This window comes from Tiliqua scincoides, chromosome 3, assembly GCF_035046505.1.
Source record: "Tiliqua scincoides isolate rTilSci1 chromosome 3, rTilSci1.hap2, whole genome shotgun sequence".
Classification (NCBI taxonomy): domain Eukaryota; kingdom Metazoa; phylum Chordata; class Lepidosauria; order Squamata; family Scincidae; genus Tiliqua; species Tiliqua scincoides.
Genome location: NC_089823.1, coordinates 216,518,658 through 216,537,717, shown reverse-complemented (window position 1 = coordinate 216,537,717; position 19,060 = coordinate 216,518,658). Strand labels below are relative to the sequence as shown.

The 19,060-nt window shown below is 44.5% G+C and overlaps 1 protein-coding gene and 1 pseudogene across 1 annotated transcript in view; one reads left to right on the top strand and one right to left on the bottom strand.

Annotated features, from left to right (window-relative positions):
* The first annotated feature begins 10,879 nt into the window (after window positions 1–10,879).
* Window positions 10,880–10,999, top strand: LOC136646177 (5S ribosomal RNA; annotated as a pseudogene).
* A 238-nt stretch (window positions 11,000–11,237) lies between these two features.
* MME (membrane metalloendopeptidase) overlaps window positions 11,238–19,060 on the bottom strand; it is a 73,843-nt gene continuing 66,020 nt past the window's right edge. Inside the window, exons 19-22 of the mRNA XM_066618986.1 lie at window positions 18,723–18,788; window positions 15,802–15,897; window positions 15,307–15,383; window positions 11,238–13,920 (exon numbers count right to left, since the gene is read on the bottom strand). Of these exons, the coding sequence (XP_066475083.1) occupies window positions 13,821–13,920; window positions 15,307–15,383; window positions 15,802–15,897; window positions 18,723–18,788 (339 nt within the window). The 3' untranslated portion in view covers window positions 11,238–13,820. The remainder of the gene's footprint in view (window positions 13,921–15,306; window positions 15,384–15,801; window positions 15,898–18,722; window positions 18,789–19,060) is intronic.

Below are 19,060 nucleotides of genomic sequence, written 5' to 3'. Positions count from 1 at the left end.
AGATCTGTGACATTTCCCCAAATGTAGTCACATTTGGTAGCATCAAGTCTAATATATTCAAAATAAATACACATTGATACACAAAATAAATACACACCTGAAATTTCCTCATGACCCACCTAGTGGGTTCCAACCCACAGTTACACCGCCTTAGGCTGTACCCCTTCCCTACGTTCTCTATAACTCTCTGTTTTTGCCGCTGTGCAGTGTGCTTGCAGACTCAAAGAATAAATATCTGTTTTAGGGTGCAATCCTAACCAACTTCCCAGCACTGGCATAGCTGTGCCAGTGGGGCATGAGCTGCATCCTGCCTTTGGGGGGCAGTCATGGAGGCCTCCTCAAGGTAAGGCAATGTTTGTTCCCTTACCTCGGAGTTGCATTGATCTTAAATCAGTGCTGGAAAGTTGGTTAGGATTGCGGTGTTAAAGTATTAATTGTTCTTAAGAAGAAATTACAACTTTGTAGCCATTTTTGTTTTTGATATTTAACAAAACCAGGTAGCACACAAAGCTATAGTACAGCTGCTGGAACTTCTATAATCCTCATAATAGCAACTGTTTATTTGCCACATGGTGGGGCTATGTGATTTTGAGATTACTTTTTGGGATGGCACATCTCATCCTTAGTCGGTAGATGGCACTGCCTTCGCACTTAAATCTATGGCTTTGCAGCAACAATTACAAAATGCATCGAGGCGTTTCATTTCCTTATATTTACAGAATCTGGAGGATATAATTAAAATCACAGAAGCCGAAAGAGAAGTGCGAGAAAAGAGGCAAAATATTTTGTTGATGCGAAACTGTTTGTGCTCCCAGAGGCCTTCTGTTAAGCACAGAGAAAAAGGCTGTTACATTCTGAAAACAGGTCTAACTGAAATCTGAAACAAATTAAATCAAAGCATCACATCTCTGGAAGGGTGCCAGCGATGAGCAACTTCAGCCTCTGAGGCACTTAAAACCATATCAGGTATCTGATTTCTTCTCTTGGATATATAGCAGCATATCACACATTCAATCTACTGGATAAGCAAAGTATAACACACTTTAAACACATTCTTAACCCCTTCCTTCGCCACACCTGGCCATTAAACCAATAGTTAAATCTGTCCTTTGTCACAACCTTGCTATCCCCTCTTCATAGTCCTGGTACCAGGTTACAGAGAACCCTGTGCTGGCCCCTCCACTACATTATATTGCATAGGATGCTGAGGGTTCAAAAGTTGGCTTGGCTGGGTAGACCCTCTGATGCAGTGGTTCTCACACTTTTAGCACTGGGACACGCTTTTTAGAATGAGAATCTGTCAGGACCCACCGGAAGTGATGTCATGGCTGGAAGTTACATAAGTAAGCAGCAAAATTTTTAACAATCCTAGGCTGCATTTCTACCCAGTCCTTCCCAGGAGTAAGTCCCATTTACTATCATATACACAATAGCCTGTTAAAAGAACAGATCTGTAACATTTCCCCAAATGCATTCATATACCATGGTAGCATCAAGTCTAATATATTAAAAATAAAATATTGAATGAGGACCTACCTAGTGGGTCCCGACCCACAGTTTGATAAACACTGCTCTGATGTGTGTGAGCTCTTGACCACTGCTTGCTCAGATTAACCCCACCCTTTCATGTGTATTATACAACATCACTGACAGTCCACCATACACCTGATTCTACCCACATTCTGAGAGTAGTCTGTGCCAGGCAGAAGTGTGAAATAAACAAGATGCCCCATGAGGAGGTCCGGTGGCATAGCTGGAGGGGGGTGAAACACTCAGCCTGGCAGGGAGCCTCAGCAGGGTGGCCAAGCGGCCCCTCCCTTCGGAGCCATTCCTGGCGGGGGGAGCAAAATGGAGCCGTACGGGTTGGAGGAAGCCAGCAGGGTGGGAGGAAGAGCAAGGTGAAGGCAGCACAGGGGAAGAAGGGAGGCCTTTAAACCCAGGAAGGGCAGCTCCCAGGGAACCACCCTTTTTACCTCCCCTGAGGGGGGCTGCGGGGAGGGTAGCTGGCCCTACAAAAGCTGGGAGGCCAGTGATGATGAGGCTGGCCAGAAGCTGGGAGGCTGTGCAGTCAACATCCCCTGCCCAGGATCCAGCCAGGGAAGAGGACCTAGGTGCTGTAACCCCCTCTCCCTGAGCCAGTCGGAGACCTTCCCAGGGCTCCCTTAAAGGGCCAGTCAGGCTGAACAGAGGCCCTGCCCCAGGAGCCTCACACAAATTAAACCAAGGCCCAATGGCACCTGGGCTGGGGTGACATTATAATATGGCGAAGTCCCCTGCTATGTTACCACATCACCCCCATGCCTGCACTTGGCACCCTCCCCCACTTTTGGAATGGCTCCATTTTGGAGACATGGGAGGAAGGTGGGCCCATCTTCGCTCCACTCACCACATCAAGCAGCAACCACTGAGCAACCCCCCCCCCCCGTTGGGAGCCTAGAAAAAACCTGGAATGCTGAGGAATGCACACCCCCTTTGTATGCTGGTGGACCTTCCCATTGTGGAGCTGCTGAGCAGAACAGCAAGCCAGGAGCTGAACCTCATAACTCCTGAACACCTCAGCTTCACCCACTGGCTACTACCCTATCTCACAGGCTGGTTACAGAATTCAGCCATCATGAGTACGATATTTTAGAGGTACCTCTGTTCACCTCCACCCCTTCCCTGCCATTAGTAAGTACCAACGTGATGGGAGATAGATAGCGTTTTAGGGTGGGTCACTGCTTGGCAGGCATGGCCAGGGAAGAGTTATTTCATTTTGTGCATTAGGTCAATACCAAAATGTGTAAGGCCAGCACTCTCTTTTCTGCCAAGCACACCCTCTCAGTCTGCCACCCACTAGCCTGATGGTGGAGTGACTTTTTCCACAGTCACCTTTTGTTGTGTGATTTCCATTCCCCGACGGGCCCACGCAAAGGTCCTCTTTTCATAACAGAACAATTTGCGTGCTGGGCTGGTGCCTCCCGTCCTGCATTCAGCAGCCGGCTGGACTTGACCTCATCATTCTTTCACTCTGACCTTCCCTGTTTGGCATCAATTCTCAGCCTCCATCTGCCTGCAACCGTTTTTTACCAAGGCCACTTTGGCTTTGTTGCAATTCAAAGGAGCAGCATCGGAAGTGTTACATATTGTTGCAGAACAACAGAGTCTTCTAGCATCTTGAAGTGTTATCCCCAGTCAGTGGCAGATTTTGCACACACATGAACACACACGGGGGGGGGGGGGAGAGAATGAAAAAACTGTAAGCTCAAATGACAACAGGACAGAAGAGGTCAAATCGAGGTCCATGATTATATAAAGTGCAATTACTATTCATAGCAGTAAGAATTAAAACAGTCACAGACACTTGACCACTATTATATAGTCCAGTGTTTCTCAAACTGTGGGTTGGGACCCACTAGGTGGGTCACGAACCTATTTTAGGTGGGTCCTCATTCATTTCAATATTTTATGTTTAATATATTAGACTTGATGCTCCCATGACATGTGACTGCATTTGGGGAAATGCTACATACCTGTACTTTTAACTGGCTACTCTGTATATGCTTTCAACAATGATAGCAAATGGGACTTACTCTTGGGTAAGTGTGGGTAGGATTGCAGCTTAGGATTGTTAAAAATGTTCCTGCTTGATGATGTCACTTCTGGTCATGATATCACTTCTGGTGGGTCCTGACAGATTCTCATTCTAAAAAGTGTGTCCCAGTGCTATATGTGTGAGAACCACTGTTAGTTGGCAACCTTCAGTCTTGGAAGACTATGGTATCGTGCTCTGAATGGTGGTTCTGGAACAGCGTCTAGTGTGGCTGAAAAGGCCGATTTGGGAATCAATCCCTTCCACACTGGAAGCAAGTGCAGTCTGTCCCTGGTCTGTCTCCCTGGCTATGGGCCTTCCTTCTTTGCCTCTTTGCCTCAGTCTGTTGGCAAAGTGTCTCTTCAAACTGGGAAAGGCCATGCTGCACAGCCTGCCTCCAAGCGGGCCGCTCAGAGGCCAGGGTTTCCCACCTGTTGAGGTCCACTCCTAAGGCCTTCAGATCCCTCTTGCAGATGTCCTTGTATCGCAGCTGTGGTCTACCTGTAGGGTGCTTTCCTTGCACGAGTTGTCCATGGAGGAGATCCTTTGGGATCCGGCCATCATCCATTCTCACGACATGACCGAGCCAACGCAGGCGTCTCTGTTTCAGTAGTGCATACATGCTAGGGATTCCAGCACATTCCAGGACTGTGTTGTTTGGAACTTTGTCCTGCCAGGTGATGCCGAGGATGTGTGTGAGAACCACTGATATAGTCTTTAAAATATTAGCGTTTTTTTAAAAATGATTCCTTACTTCTCTGAGCAGCAAGACATTGCAATAATCACATAAGGCATAGTGTGGAGGTGACTAATGGCCCAATCCTATCTACCTGTGTGCCAACGGAACATATGCTCTGCCATAGCGAAAGTGCCATAAGGCACTTTGCAATGGTACGCCTGCAAGCAGTGCTGGGAGGGAGAGGCCAGAGCCTTCCTGTTGGTACCAGTGCAGCAAGTGACACCTGCCAGGGCAGGTAGTTCTAGCAAAAGAGTGGGTGAAAAGCAGGGGTGGGCAGGGACAGGGTGGGACAGGGAAGGGGAGGGTGGTGGTAGGGGGTGGGTGAATCAGGAACAGAAAGGGTTCGGGATTGGCAGCACTAGGGTGTATCATATCCTGTCTCCCTTCCCGGGCCTGATCCACTGTCATAGATCAACACAAACTTGTGGCAACTATATAGCTGGTGCAGGCTCATGTTGACCCATTATGGCTGCCGAGGCTTACTCCAGGGGATGGGGACAAATGTACCCTTACCTCAAGGGGACCTCCAGCAGTTGAAATTTCCCTGTGGGATGGAGTAGAAGCTGTACCAGTGCCACTGAATCAGCACAAGGGGAACTTAGGCAGGATTGGGCTGCCCATTACGAGTCAGGACTGCCTTGGTTGCAAACTTGCCTCTGCCATGAATTCTTACCAGTAGCCTTAGGCTGCAATCCTATCCACATTTACCAGAGAGTAAGCCCCATTGACTATAATGGGGCTTACTTCTGAGTACACATGCCTAGGATTGGCTTCTCAGACAACCAGTGGCAGTATGGGGATAATACTACTAAGAGCCCAATCCTAGGCATGTCTACTCAGAAGTAAGTCCCATTATAGTCCATGGGGTTTACTCCCAGGTAAGTTTGGATATTATTGCAGCCTTACTCACCTAACTGGATTCTTGTAAGATTGTTGTAAGAGGATTTTTGTACACCAAGAAATATATGTAAAGCGATTGTAGTAAGCAGAAAGTACTTTGCAAATGACAACTAGTATTGTTATTAATAAGTACTATTACTTTTTACTACTACTAGTACTATTACTAGCCGCCTTGGGTGCCCTTCGGGGAGAAAGGCAGAATATAAATCTAATAAATAATAAATAAATAATAAATATTAAACTCTCTGATGATTCACCTACAGGCCAACAGAGTGGGTGATGGGCCAGGCATAACCCAGGTCTCCTGGGCCAGTCCGGCACCACCAGGAGCATTGTGTTGCAACCCGCTGCATAGGACAAAGTGGGTTACAGAGCTGAAAAGTTTGGGAACCACTGCTCTAGGAGGGTTTCCTGCGACAGGAAGGGGGTTGGATCTTGTGGATCTTGTGCATCACTTCTAGCTCTATGATTCTAAGGAAGAATCATCTGTAAACTACAGTACACGGAAAGAGGTGATCTGAATATTTGGCACAGATGATGAGCTTGCGCTCTATTTTTAGATGCTGTAGAATTGCATGGCTAGTTCCAAAGTGTATTTAAAGCACAGATGCTTTCATTCTTGAGCCTGTTGGATCTTCTATCTCTTTGCTCTCTAGACTAAAGTGAAATGTATACACAAGGCCATCACATGGACGCTGCTCGAAATAGCTCCATGTGAAGAATGCCACTGGAAGTAAGCCTTGCCACTTGGAGCGCCTCTTTTTGCTTGTTTGTGGGATCATCACAGGACGACTATATGTGGCAATTTAAAGTGGCCATGTGGTAGCTGTAATATGTGAAACAGCACTTTGACTTTGCAGGACCTATCAAATAGAATAATTTTTTTTTAAACAAAACCTCAGAGTATAAACTATCACCCAGAAAAATCAAATGTGGAGGCTGGTATATTATTTATCTATTTAATACATTTTTACCCTGCTTTTTCCCTACTACCATGAATGCCCAAGGCAGCTTACATCAAATTAACATAAGAACCACCAACAGAAAAACAAGGCAGCAATAAGGCAGCAAGAAAGCTGGAGGCAGTAGCACAAAAAAATCATAAAAGCATCAGTGATATGTAAAAATATAGGAGCGTAAAAACTGCGTAGCAGCACAGAAAAATAAAAGCAGCAATGAATGATGATGAAGATGATGATATTGATGATGATTTATATACCACTTTTCAACATAAAAGTTCACAAAGTGGTTTAAAGAGAAAATTTAATTACTAAATGTCTTCCTATCCCAAAAGGGCTCACAATCTTAAAAGGACACCAGCAAACAGCCTCTAGAAATGACAGCGCTGGGGTGAATAACAACCCAATCCTGAGCTGCCCGGGGTGCGCGACTGTGGCAGCGCCGAAAATGGCTACCGCTGCATCCTGGGCATCCAAGGCGGTACTTTGGGAGAAGGGGACTTTTGTCCCCTTCCCCCCAGTAAGCGCAGTAACCCTGCACTGGGGCTATTCGATTCACCACCAACCCAAAAGTCAGCAAACCCAAAAAGTCAGCGGTGAATCCGGTGGTCCCCTGCTCTGGCCCAGGAGTGTCACAAATGTGTTGTAAAGCACGTTTGCAACTACTCTTGAGCTGGCTTAGCCTGCCAGCACCAGATCAGGAACCAGAGGGGGTAAGTTCATGCTGGCCAAGGCAGATCAGTACAGGGGATGGGAGAGGGTAGTGGGAGAGCAGAATTCAGGTTGGAAGGGGACATTTTTGGGCGGGAAGGGCAGACCAGGAGTTGGATCAGGCCCAGGAGGAGAGAGGTATTGGCTGCAGCAGTGCAGGCCGAATCCTAACCCCTGGCCCTGGCCCAATCAACCTTACATGGGCTGCTCAGATTTGTGCCAGTGAAATTGCTGATGTAGATCCAAGTAGCCCTATAGGACTGGCTGGGACGTTGCTTGCGGTGAGGGGAAAAATATGCCCTTACCCTGAACTGCCCTCTAGCCAGCACCAATCTTGTGCTGGGTACAGTGCAGGCCACTCAGCCTGTCTGTTCCAGCACAAGTTAGGACTGGGCTACTTGGTGTAGAAGAACCAGATCCTTCTCATGAATCCATGCAGTGAGACACCACAGCATGGTTTTTCCACATGTTCCCAGAATGCTGCTGTCTTGTTCAACTAGAGAGATATGAGCTCCCTGAAAAGCTGACCTATGATCAGATAGGGACATGCTCTTAACAGTGTCTTCCTCCTACTGTGGCACAGATGACTGTACCTTGCCTTTATCCGCAGTGTTAATTGCCATATTGTGATCCAGTTCTGATACTCTGGGCCCAATCTTATCCAACTTTCCAGCACCAGTGCAACCACAGTGCATCTCCAAGCTAAGGGAACAAACATTTCCTTACTCTTAGGAGGCCTCTGGGACTGCATCTGTGCTGGAAAATTGTATAGGCTTGGGCCCTAAACCATACATCACCCCCACTGATTCAAGGCAATAATTCCCCCCCCCGGGGGGGGAGGAATGTGATATGTAATTAAAGGATACCTTAAACTTTGTTGCCAGTGATGGTTAAAATATTATGTAATATGTTTATGTTGGTGTAGTCGTTCAGACCTGTAAGATCTATTCAAATCCCCGCTCAGCCATGAAGCTTTCTGTGGGCCCTTTGACCAGTCACTATCTCTTAGCCTCACCTCCCTCACAGGGTTGTTGTGCAGACAAAAGGAGGGGATGAACTACATACACCAGCCTGAGCTCCTTGGAGGAAGGGTGGTATAAAAATGTGAAAAATAAATAAGTATGTTTGCGGAAAAGATGGCGAGAAATAGACAGTTGTATTGGAGCCCTGAGTGAGACTGGTCTTCTGCTTAGGCCTCTGAGGAATCAAGGCAGTTGTTCCTCATGAATAAAAATTTGATTTTCTTGAATCTCCCTGACCTGGAGCAAGCGCTGTGTTGGTGGCTTGGAAAGATGCAGTTTCCAATCACAGAGATGGTACCACCTTAGGGTGTGTGTGTATAGCATGCCACCTGCTTCAGTGTGAATGTTGCTGCAAGGGCTTGAGTACCCCGTTGGAGTATAACAAACAAGCCTTAATTGGCAAAGCAGCTCTTTTTGTTCAAGCCCTCAGTCTTGTAACTGCCAAGGAGAGTCCGTTGAGGTATAACAGCCGAAAGGCCCGTGTCATGAGGCAAATATCATGTTTCTGCCATGTTTTCCCTCGGAGGTTTACTTACCCCTGCAGGAACTTTCCGTACCTCTATTTTAAAAGGTGTCAACAAAATCCTCTTTGGCACTGGCCAGAATCCTGTCGGACATTTAGCTCATCCCCAAGTTGTTCAGTCTAACTGGCTGGAGGAAAAATCCTGCTGATTTCACCCAAACCTTTGTTGTAGTAGACAATGGCTTGATCAGGTGGCTGGGGACACCCCCCCCCCCGCCCCAAATCCTTGAGAGGTTCTGAGATATGAAAACATAGCAAGCAAATAAATAAGGGGCATCTCATGCAGCAATCATATTTGCATATTTATGGAATAGGTTTTCAGTTGAAGTGCCCAGAAAATGGGGAAGACAGATGTAACCAAATGTTCTGATTACTTTAATTGCTCGCATGCTAAACAACTTCAGTGGGGTCACTAATCTCTTAATTAAGTATGGTATTCCATCAGACACTTCCAACTTGAACCAGAGTCCTGAGTGTAACAAAGCAAAATTGGGATTGACAGATGCTTAATGTTTCAGCATCCCCTAATGAACTCCAAAGAATACTTCAGCTATTTACCGATCAAGGACTGGTGTCGTGTAGACCCTAAGGGTATGAACTAAGAGCTGGGAAGTCTCTGGCTGCAAGGGTGTGATTTGTAATTTAAGTAGGTAGTGCTGGGCAAATTTCTCAGTATGATTTAAAAACTTCATTTGAATTCAGTCAAAATTCAATTTGACCAATGCGGTATATGAAAAGAGCTTGCATTGTGGTTATTTTTGACATACCATGATTACTAGAGCAATGCTATTGACATAAGACAAACATTTATTTCATTGTTTATAGGAATAGCTTCTCAGTGTATAGAACTGGTTGGACAGAGATGTACGTGTCCCTGAGAATTAATCATATTTAGCCTGAAATTCAGATTGGGAGTGGGGGACGGGGACAGTAAGGCTCTTAAATGGTGTACCAGTTCCAAATCTCAGCAGAACCGTGGACTCACTAGGTGGTCTTATGCAAGTCACTTATCTATTCTCTCACAGATAGGGAGAATATCTGTGAAGCTCTTTGAGCCATCTCAAAAATAGTACAAGTCTCATCCAAACGCAACTTGACTAAGCACCGTTGAAATCAATGAGATAGGTTACTTGGGACTATATTAAGCCCTACTCATTCTGATGAGAAGTAGTCGGGATTAACTTTGGCTACAACCCTATAAATATGGCTAAATACTATTATGTCAGTTAACATGGCTAGAAAGAGCTTAAGCCACTTCTGCCTAACATTGCATATACACAACAGGGACCAAATGTGTACACCTGTGGGCTGGGCAGAAATGGGTTAAGGAGTGGCACTAATCCTAAATCAGCATTTCTCAATGTTTGTCCCTGGCTGTATCACTTTGCACAATTCACCTATTGGAAGTACCACCAGAAGTAATTGATGATGACATCTTTGCCAGTTACTTTTGGGTTGAGAGACCAGATGCGATGTGCGTGGGCAGGAGGGCTTTTTAGAGTGCGTGAAAAGCATGCTTTGGAGCTCTGCCCACCAAGCCAATCCTCCTGCCAATGTTTGTCACGTCACATTGCTCGTCTCGCTGCCAGGCAGCAGATGTCTGGGGGTCCCTCAGGTACCACTAGACACCACCTCAAGTACCACTGTGGTACTCATACCACTGATTGAGAAGCACTGTCCTAGATCAACACAATTTCTTTGGTCTTCAAAAGCTTTAGCCTAACATTTCTGCTTTATTGAGCCCACAGTAAGCAATCTAATCTCAAGATTGCCAACAGATGTGTGAAGTGATCCTTAAGAGATATATCATGCTTATTTCCACTGAGTGATTCTTTCCCACCTTTCAACCATCTGTCTCAGTCTTCTCATCCTATTAATGTTTGGATCATTATCTCTGTCATTTCTTGTTTCTAGCCCAATATACCAGAGTACACAGATAAGTGTAAGCGATTTCATATCCTGAATCCACATGATGGCTGATGGATGGTTAGGATGGTGATGAGGGTGGGCCAGCTGAAGGATTAATCAGCAATTCTACTTCTGAAAGCAGGCAGATTGCTGGAACCCACTGTCTTCAGTGATCGCCCTGCTGTGTAACACAAACCCTGAACCCAGGAGCCACAATGGAGATCTTAAAGGTTGCTGTGTACTAGGATGAAGATACAATATCATGGTGGAAGTACAGATATGCCCTTGGAGACAGGACAAGTCACAATCTAAGGATGCAGGTTACAGTGAGTGCTGCCGGAGATGTACGGCTTGCCAAATTGATGAGTCCATTTAGAAAGGTGGGACTGCACTCAAGCTTAAAAAATGGCTGCTATGTAGCAGGTCACCAGGTATACCTACCATGAACAGAAGTTGAAAATTCCCAAATCTCCACTCATTTCACACTGAGGGATTTTGCAATGGAGAATTTCACCCTCAGCTCATGAGAAAGAATCAGGTGGCTCCTTCGACAGCAACTGTTACCCTGCACATGCCTGATCTTGTCTGATCTTGGAAGCTAAGCAGGGTCAGGCCTGGTTAGTACTTGGATGGGAGACCGCCTGGGAATACCGGGTGCTGTAGGCTTATACCACAGTCTTTCGAGACTGAAGGTTGCCAACCACCATTCACCAGAAGGACACAACTACTACAGACACAGGGGGGAAAAATGGCTTTCTCATGCAAAACACTCCCATGCGTGGGCAGCCTTCACTATATATGCTTAAAGAGTGCTGGCTATTCCATTCAGTTCTGTAGACTGGATGAGTTTGTCCATGTCAATGTGTCTCCCCTCATCCCACATACAAACAGAGACATGCTGCAATGTTTATAGACAGTCGGACCTAGGTGGCTGACGTTTATCAAAATGTTTCATCAGATGACAAATTTTAAAAGTAAAATGCACACACAGTCTTCAAATGCTCAGAAACAGACACATTCCAGTCATCTGAGGTATCTGGTATGAATTATTTGAGACTCCCTCATGCGCTTCAATATCCGAAGCAATCTATGCATTGGCCACCTGCAGGGGGAAATTTCAAATCTTTTGCAATAGATTTAAAAGATTTTGTAATAATGAGGGTTCAGCTCTATAAATGCCATCAAATGTTACATTACTGAAGCAAAAGGTCTTGGTGATTCAAATATGTTACAAGCATCCTTTGTGTTAGGTGTATACGTCCCCGGATTGGTAGAACTGGCCTCTAGCTGTTCATTTTAAGATTAGTCATTAGTCAGTACACCATGTTAATAGAGATTTCTGTTCTGAAAGTCTATAATCTGTTGAACAGTTAATATTCTGACACTCCAAAGATATGTACTCATTGTAATAATATATAACAATTCATGTCCCATGTAGTTCAGAATTAAATATAAAAAAGTGTGATCTTATATATTATTACAAATACTTTTTTTCCAAAAAAGACCAAGTTTTGAAATAAAGCAGGAAAATCTTAGAAAAAACATGGAGTTTCTGATTATAGCTATACTGAGTACAATATATGCTAAAAAAAAAAAAAATTAACAAATTATCTACAGTATCATTTTGTCTGGAAAGCAGCAAACAACAAATTTGGTCAATAGTTCATCACTTCGGTAAATTACAATTTGTCTTTGGACTGATCTCATATGAATAGTTCCAAAATAAAATGAGACAACATGGAAAGGCCTGAGAGTGGAGACCACAGGTTGCATGCATTTGCATGGCCAGGAGCCCTGTACATAGTATATAATAGAGGGAGAAGGGAGAAAGACTTTGCTCTGCTACCTCTTCCCCATTAAGACTAAAGCAGCAGATACAGTGAGAAAGGGGGGGGGGAATCCAGTTTGGTGACTTTTTTTTTCATCCAGAGATGAAACAGGGAAACAGGGATCAATGACAAGAGTTGCAAATCAGGACATGGGAGACTAAGCCAAACTCATATGCCCTTATCTCACAAATAAAATCTGTGCACAAAAGCAGAGTTTTGCAGGCTTGCATTGCCAGATGTGAACATCTGGGTACACATTTCCATATGTGTTGCAATGTTCATCCAAGTTCTGTTGACCTGAGTGGATGCATCTCTATCGCTTAAGACAATGTTCTTCAACCTCTGGGTTGTTACCCAATGGGATTGTAAAGTCTCATTTGGGGGGAGGGGTTGCAGTAACCATTCAAAGACTGATCCAATCCAATCATGGTACTGCCTTGTCAAAACTAAATTATTGATATAATCCTGCACAGCCTCATCTCCCTGCCTTGCCTTGCAGCTCTTAAGACCAGCCCTGCTCAGGCCTGCTACCTCACACAGTTGTTGTGAAGACACAAGAGGTAGGGGGGAAACAGGGCAGGCGGGGGCAGGTGTGGGTGGTGATGAGGGCAAGGTGGGCAGATTGGGACCGGGGAGAGGGGGTAGGATCAGTGGTGGGTCCCCAATCTCGTACTTTATTTGTTTATTGGGTTGTGGCACGAAAAAGATTGAAGACCACTGGATATGCACCTGCATCTGGGGCTGCCAGTTGTTTCACGTGACTACTTGCCTTTACTACACCTAGACTGGGGCCTCTGAGAGGGGGGCACAAAGCGTACATTGTACTTGGGTCTGGGGTCAAAATGGGGTCCCGAGAGCCAAAAGGGGGCCCTGGGAGCCAAATTCACATTTGAAGGCAGAAGGGAAGGGTCCCAAAAGAAACTTTGTACCCCCTGATAAAATTCCTCTCAGTGGCTCTGATATTATTGCATGAGAATGTCTAAATGTGACATGAATTTTTGGGGTAAACTTAGTGTGAATTTTCCCACATATAGAACATTAGGGCCCCAACAGATTTCTCTTCGCTCTGGCTCTGTGGTTCTTAAGGCCACCTCTGAAAAAACAAACATTTGGTAAAGCACATTCACCCCAACAGCACACATTATTGAATCCAACACTCTTGATGTAAACTTTTGACTCATGGTTATGATCTACGTCCAAGTTGATCTGTGACTTGGCATTGCTTTCTTTTGGCTGGTCGGGTGATTCGGCACGCATTCACAGGACTACAGTCTGTTAAGGCTGAGATGCTAAGCAAACTTCCATGGAAGTAAGTTCCACTGAAGTGGTGGGACTTAGTTTCAAGAAAGTGTGGATGATAGGATAAAAGGTGAAATAAAATCTGTATGCCAAATGGTAATCAGAATTTCATTGTAAAACTGTTGAAAAGTGAAGAAGCTTTATGTATGTCGCATCTTGCAGTTTCTTGAGTTTAGTCATAATCGCTGGTATTTGCTGCTTTTAGGTTTTTTTTCCTTTTTCTCGAGACTGCATTGCTTTGGTGCACTTGATGGGTCTCTGTTATTGTTCCTCTTGTGGCAAACCCACATCTGTCATCCTCAAAATATTCCAGACTTCTGGGTGCTTTGTCCTTCTTGAGTTGCACTTTTGTAGCCCTATCACCAAATACGGCACTTCTTTGCAGGATTCATGTAGTCTGAGTTGGTGCATTGAAAGACCTCAGAAAACTCTGGAAGGTTCTGCAGTGTTCCCAAGACCCTTGAAAACAAGATAAGAACACTTTGATATCACTGACCCTGCTTCACAGACAAGCATTTTAAAAGTCTGTCTTGCTCTCATTGAATTATAAGAACATATGAAAAGCCCGGCTAGATCAGGCCAAAAGCCCATCCAGTCCAACCTCCTGTATCTCACACTGGCCCACCAGATGTCGCATGGAGTACACAACAGAAGACCTGCATCCCTCCCTCACATCTACCATTCTGAGATAGCCTGCCTCTAAAATTAGGAGGTTGCACGTACCCATTATGGCTTGTAACCTGTGATGGACTCTAAAATACCAGCCCTTTCACCATAAGGTTCCCAAATAGATTAACCATCACTTCTAGAACTACGTACATATTTATTTAGCCTTAACAGCACAATAGGCCTTGGATATAAAGCAAAAATAACATTTAGGCTGCTTATCTAAACTGCATATACAGCCTGCCCCTCTGTGGATCCGAGGGAGCGCAAGAAAGCACAAGAAGCAGGTATCCCAAACAGAGCCAAAGGAGTAGACACAGGCTTGTTTGTTGCAGAAGCATGTATTGGTAAAAGGAGCAGGCAGAAGAGTAGTCAGTCAAACAGTCCAGAAGTCAGGGATACAGCAGGTCACAGTCATGAGAAGGCAGTCCAAAATCAGTACACAAACCAGCAGCACAGCATGCAGAAACTCCACCACAACAACCCACACCTTGGTGTCTGTGCTTGCCCATATATACCGGGGTCAGCCAATCAGAGTAGGGCAACCTCATATTCACAAGACAGTTTTGTGACCCATTCTGATTGGCTGTCCAGTGGTGCATTGCACCACTCCACCATAGCCTACGTGACTCTGCACACCTCTCTCCCCAGGTCACATGACTCCCACCTGTAACAGGTGCATCTGATTACTAATCACACACATATACAGTGCAGCTGCTGTTCCTTTAATTTACATTTCACACTAGGCCTGGACATTGAGGCCCCTCCTGCTGCATCCTGGCTTACAACAATTTCAGGGCCTGGGATGCCAAAGGTGTGACAGGCACCACCTCTCTTGAAACAATACTGGAAGTGTTGGAAGGAGTTGCATGGAATCTTTCCACATGGCTGAGATCTTTTACAATTACCCAAACAGAACAGGCTTTCTGATGTCACCCAAGTGGAGAACATGCCATAGAAGTCCCTAAACCAATTAGGTGACGTCAGAAGGATCCTGACATTGATTTTTGATTTACAGGTGCAATCTATGAACTGACAACTCCTGCTGGAATAAGAACAAAAAAGAGCACCGTGACACTGTGAAAACCAACACATTTATTATGGTGTGAATATTGGTAGGTAAGAACCTATGCTTTGTTAGTTATGGTATTTAAGTCATGGGTGCTTTAAAATACTGACCTGAATTTCCCTGGGCTGTGGACATCTGTTTTGATAGAGCTGATGGCATATTCTGGCCTGTATTCTCCACACCAAACCTTTAAAATAAACACACACACACACACACAATTTGTTACTAAAAGGATTGTTTAAGAGCAATTCCACTATAAATTTAAGGCTGCATATTCAAGGTTGCAACATGAACTTCAAATCCAAGACAGTAGAAGAACAGGCTTAAGCTTCTGCATGTTATGAAGTACTTAAAAAAAAAAAAATACATGGACTGTCATGTGACTGCATTGCAGACTTGGCTCCTGGATGCATTCATGCTCTTAGCAGTGATTAACTTCATCTGACAGGCCACTCTCCTCTCGGCCCTGCGAGGAAGGCTGCTCGACTTAGCAATTCTGCCAGTTCACATTAAAGGGAGAAAAGTCAGCTCGCTGTCTCCAACTTAACTGTGAAATTGTAACTCAAAGTAATTTTCAAAGCTTTCAATCAAGCAGAGAATAGTACCTGGGCAAAGTTCATAAAGAATAGCTGCTTATGGCTGAGGTGAAGCCCGGGAAGCAGTTTCTCTTCTCCATTCTTTTTCACATAGTTTTGATAGGCCTGCCAAGTGAAGAGGAAATGTGGTGAGATTGGAGGGCAAACCTCACAGGGCTGGCAACTGGAACCCCCTAACCCTTGTGATAAAAATGAGAAATTGGCAGGAAATCGGTAACCCTCAAGAAGACAACTACTTGGAGTTACTCCCCAGTGGCATCGCTACGGGGGGTGCAGGCCGCACCGGGTGACATGCACGGGGGGGGGTGATGATCATTGGGGGGGGTGACATGCTAAAATTGCAGTGGTTAGGAGTAACCCATCATATTATATACCATTGGATGTGGAATTTCGAGCCAAATGCAATGCAAAAAACCCTAGTGAAATATCTCCTTTTAATCAAAAGTTATGGCCAAAAAACTGGAGAACAAAAAATGCATGGATCCCTATGGAAAGTGAAAGTGAGCTATATCTCGCATTTACTCATGAGTAGGCGAACTTGCCTTAGTCCACTGAAAAGGGCAGGCTGAAAGGAATCCAATGACACCAGAATGGTCCTGATCCAATGAATTCAGCCCCCAAAAACACCTGAGAAGGAAGTCCCTCCCTCCAGGCAGATTAATGTATTGAGCCCTATAGAAAGCGAAACTAAGCCTCACAGTCATGTTTACTCATGAGTAAGCAAATGTGCCTTGGCTAGTGTTGAAGATCAGGTGAAGGAGAGTGCAAGGCTACCAGAATGGTCCTGATCCTATGCTCCTGCAGTTAAACATATGCTCCAGAAGGCAGCCTCCCCTCACCCCCCACTAAAAAGGATCAAAACAGAGGCTTCAACTGATAAGGTGAACCTTTCTGAGACTTGCAAAGCCAGGTGGATCCTGACAGTGATCTGGTTTAAACAGAAGTCCTTAAACTGAACTGGGCACTGGGTGGGACTGAAAACCATACTGATTTTGGAGGGGGGTGTTATTGCAGGCAGGCTACAGAGGAAATTCACTTGGTGGAGCAGGGCTGGCTTCCGCTTATTTAATTGTTTTACTTTAATTATTTATACTTATTTATTTTAATTTGCCTGATGATGTCACTTCCACCAGGGCATTACTTCTGGTGGGTCTTGGACAGATTGTCATTCTAAAAAGTGGGTCCCACTGCTAAAAGTTTGAGAACTGCTGCAATAAGGTATTAGTAAGTCGACACCCTGGGGGTCTGTGTGACACCACTACTGACCAAAATCACTAAAATCAGTTTGGAGGAATAATACCATCATGTTATATATCAATCAATGCGTAATTTCATGCAGAATGTGTTCTATCAAAAGGTACACCCAAAAAACCAGTGGGGGCAGAGTGATGGTACATCACCATACCCACCACCTGGGGTGTTGCCCCGCCCACTGCATGGGGGGTGACGCGCTGGCATCCCACACTAGGTGACGTGAACCCTAGTGACACCACTGTGACTGCCAACCATTTTTTTTTTTAAAATCCTGGCTGCTGTAACAATCTCTTGGGAGGCAGAAGACTTCAAAACACTGCTCTGTTCAACCAGTTGGAATGCTTGCTCATTATTGATCATAGGGACGTTTTCTTGCCAGTTCTTGCACTGTTAATTTTTCATATTTTATTTTCAATTTTCAACATAAATATATTAACATATTAACAAAGGGCGATACAAACATTTATCATATCTATTTATCTAACCTCCACCCACCTCCAAAAGGTCCCATCTTTGTGACTTTCCGATTTAATACTTGTTCAGAGCTCCAATATGCCACAACTTTGGAACTCTTTTTAAAGTTTCTTCAAGACATGATCCCAGCCAATCCCACAGTGAATATGACATTGCAATGCCACATTCCCCATTCATTGCCGGATATGAGTTTTCTACATCTTCTCTAGGACCATGTAAAAGGTAATTTAAAAATCAGCTTGCATTCCCTTGTGGAAGACCTCACACAGCCCAAAATGTTTTTGGGAACCAATAATAAGAATAGTTTCTGATAGAATCAGCTTGTAGAGGTATGAGAGGTCACAATGCAAAAAGGAAATAGGGAATCTCTTAGGTATCTTTATGCTGGTATTGTTTATCTTAGTTTTTGGTGGTTACACTGGTGGGAACATTGTTGAAGGATATACAATGTAAGATAAGAGAGTTGCAATCTCGGTACAAACATCATAAACAGTGTGCTCCCTACTGGAATGGACTTGTCCTGGACACTCAGCCAATTTGACAGTGTGTTCCGTACTCTTTTAATGAAGATAAAGAAAATATAGGGCAGAAATTGTTTTCTCCCATGACCACACTTGGGAAAGATTCACAGTAGTTAGCATTTAATCAAAACTGGACTTTATTTAAAGTGACAAAATTTTCCTGCCTTATGTATGAGAGCTATTAATATATTCTATTATTAACATATTGTTGCGTTTTATATTTTATATATTGTTGTGGTGAGTATGAAGAGAAGGGGCTTTCAGAGAGTGAGTGCAAACTGGAAGCCTTGCATTCAGATGTATGGTTAGAACTATTGACACTGTATACAGAAAAGTACTTGAACAGGCACTGAAGAACATGTAGCTAATTTTGGGGGTTTAATAAACCAGCTGTGGCCCAAAACCTCACCAACTTTCCCGCACTGACACAGCTGTGCCAATGGGACATGTGTTGCATCCTGTGGTAGGGGAGCAGTCACAGAGGCTTCCTCAAGAAAAGGGAATGCCCTTATCCCGGTGCTGGAAAGTTGGTTAGGATTGCGCCCTGTATGTGAAAGAAATACCAACTTGTCCTAGCTCTGGCTATAGACATACTTGAAAAAACAACAACAGACTTTTAAGGGATCTGTCCCAACCACAATGATCTTAGCTGTGAAGACAGTGCAAATGAACATTTCTCACCCTGTATGCTTGTCTGATGCCACCATTGTCTGCAATGTTTTCCCCGAGGGTATTGATTCCACTGAGCTGCAGAGAAAAAGGAAGAACTGAAAACGTTGCCGACTTGCAGAAAGAAATTATCAGTTCAAAGAAGTGATAATTCTCAGTTCAGGATCAGCAAGTGCAAGGTCAGACTGACAGTTGAGGAAGCCTAGATGTGAAAAGGAGAATATGAAATCTATGGAACTACTTTTAGAGGGTGATGGCCTCATTATTGGATGAGGTGGAGGGCTCAGTGATGCAACACTTGCCGGTATCACTTGAGAATGGGAAACTCTGAAGTAACTGCTCATAACATT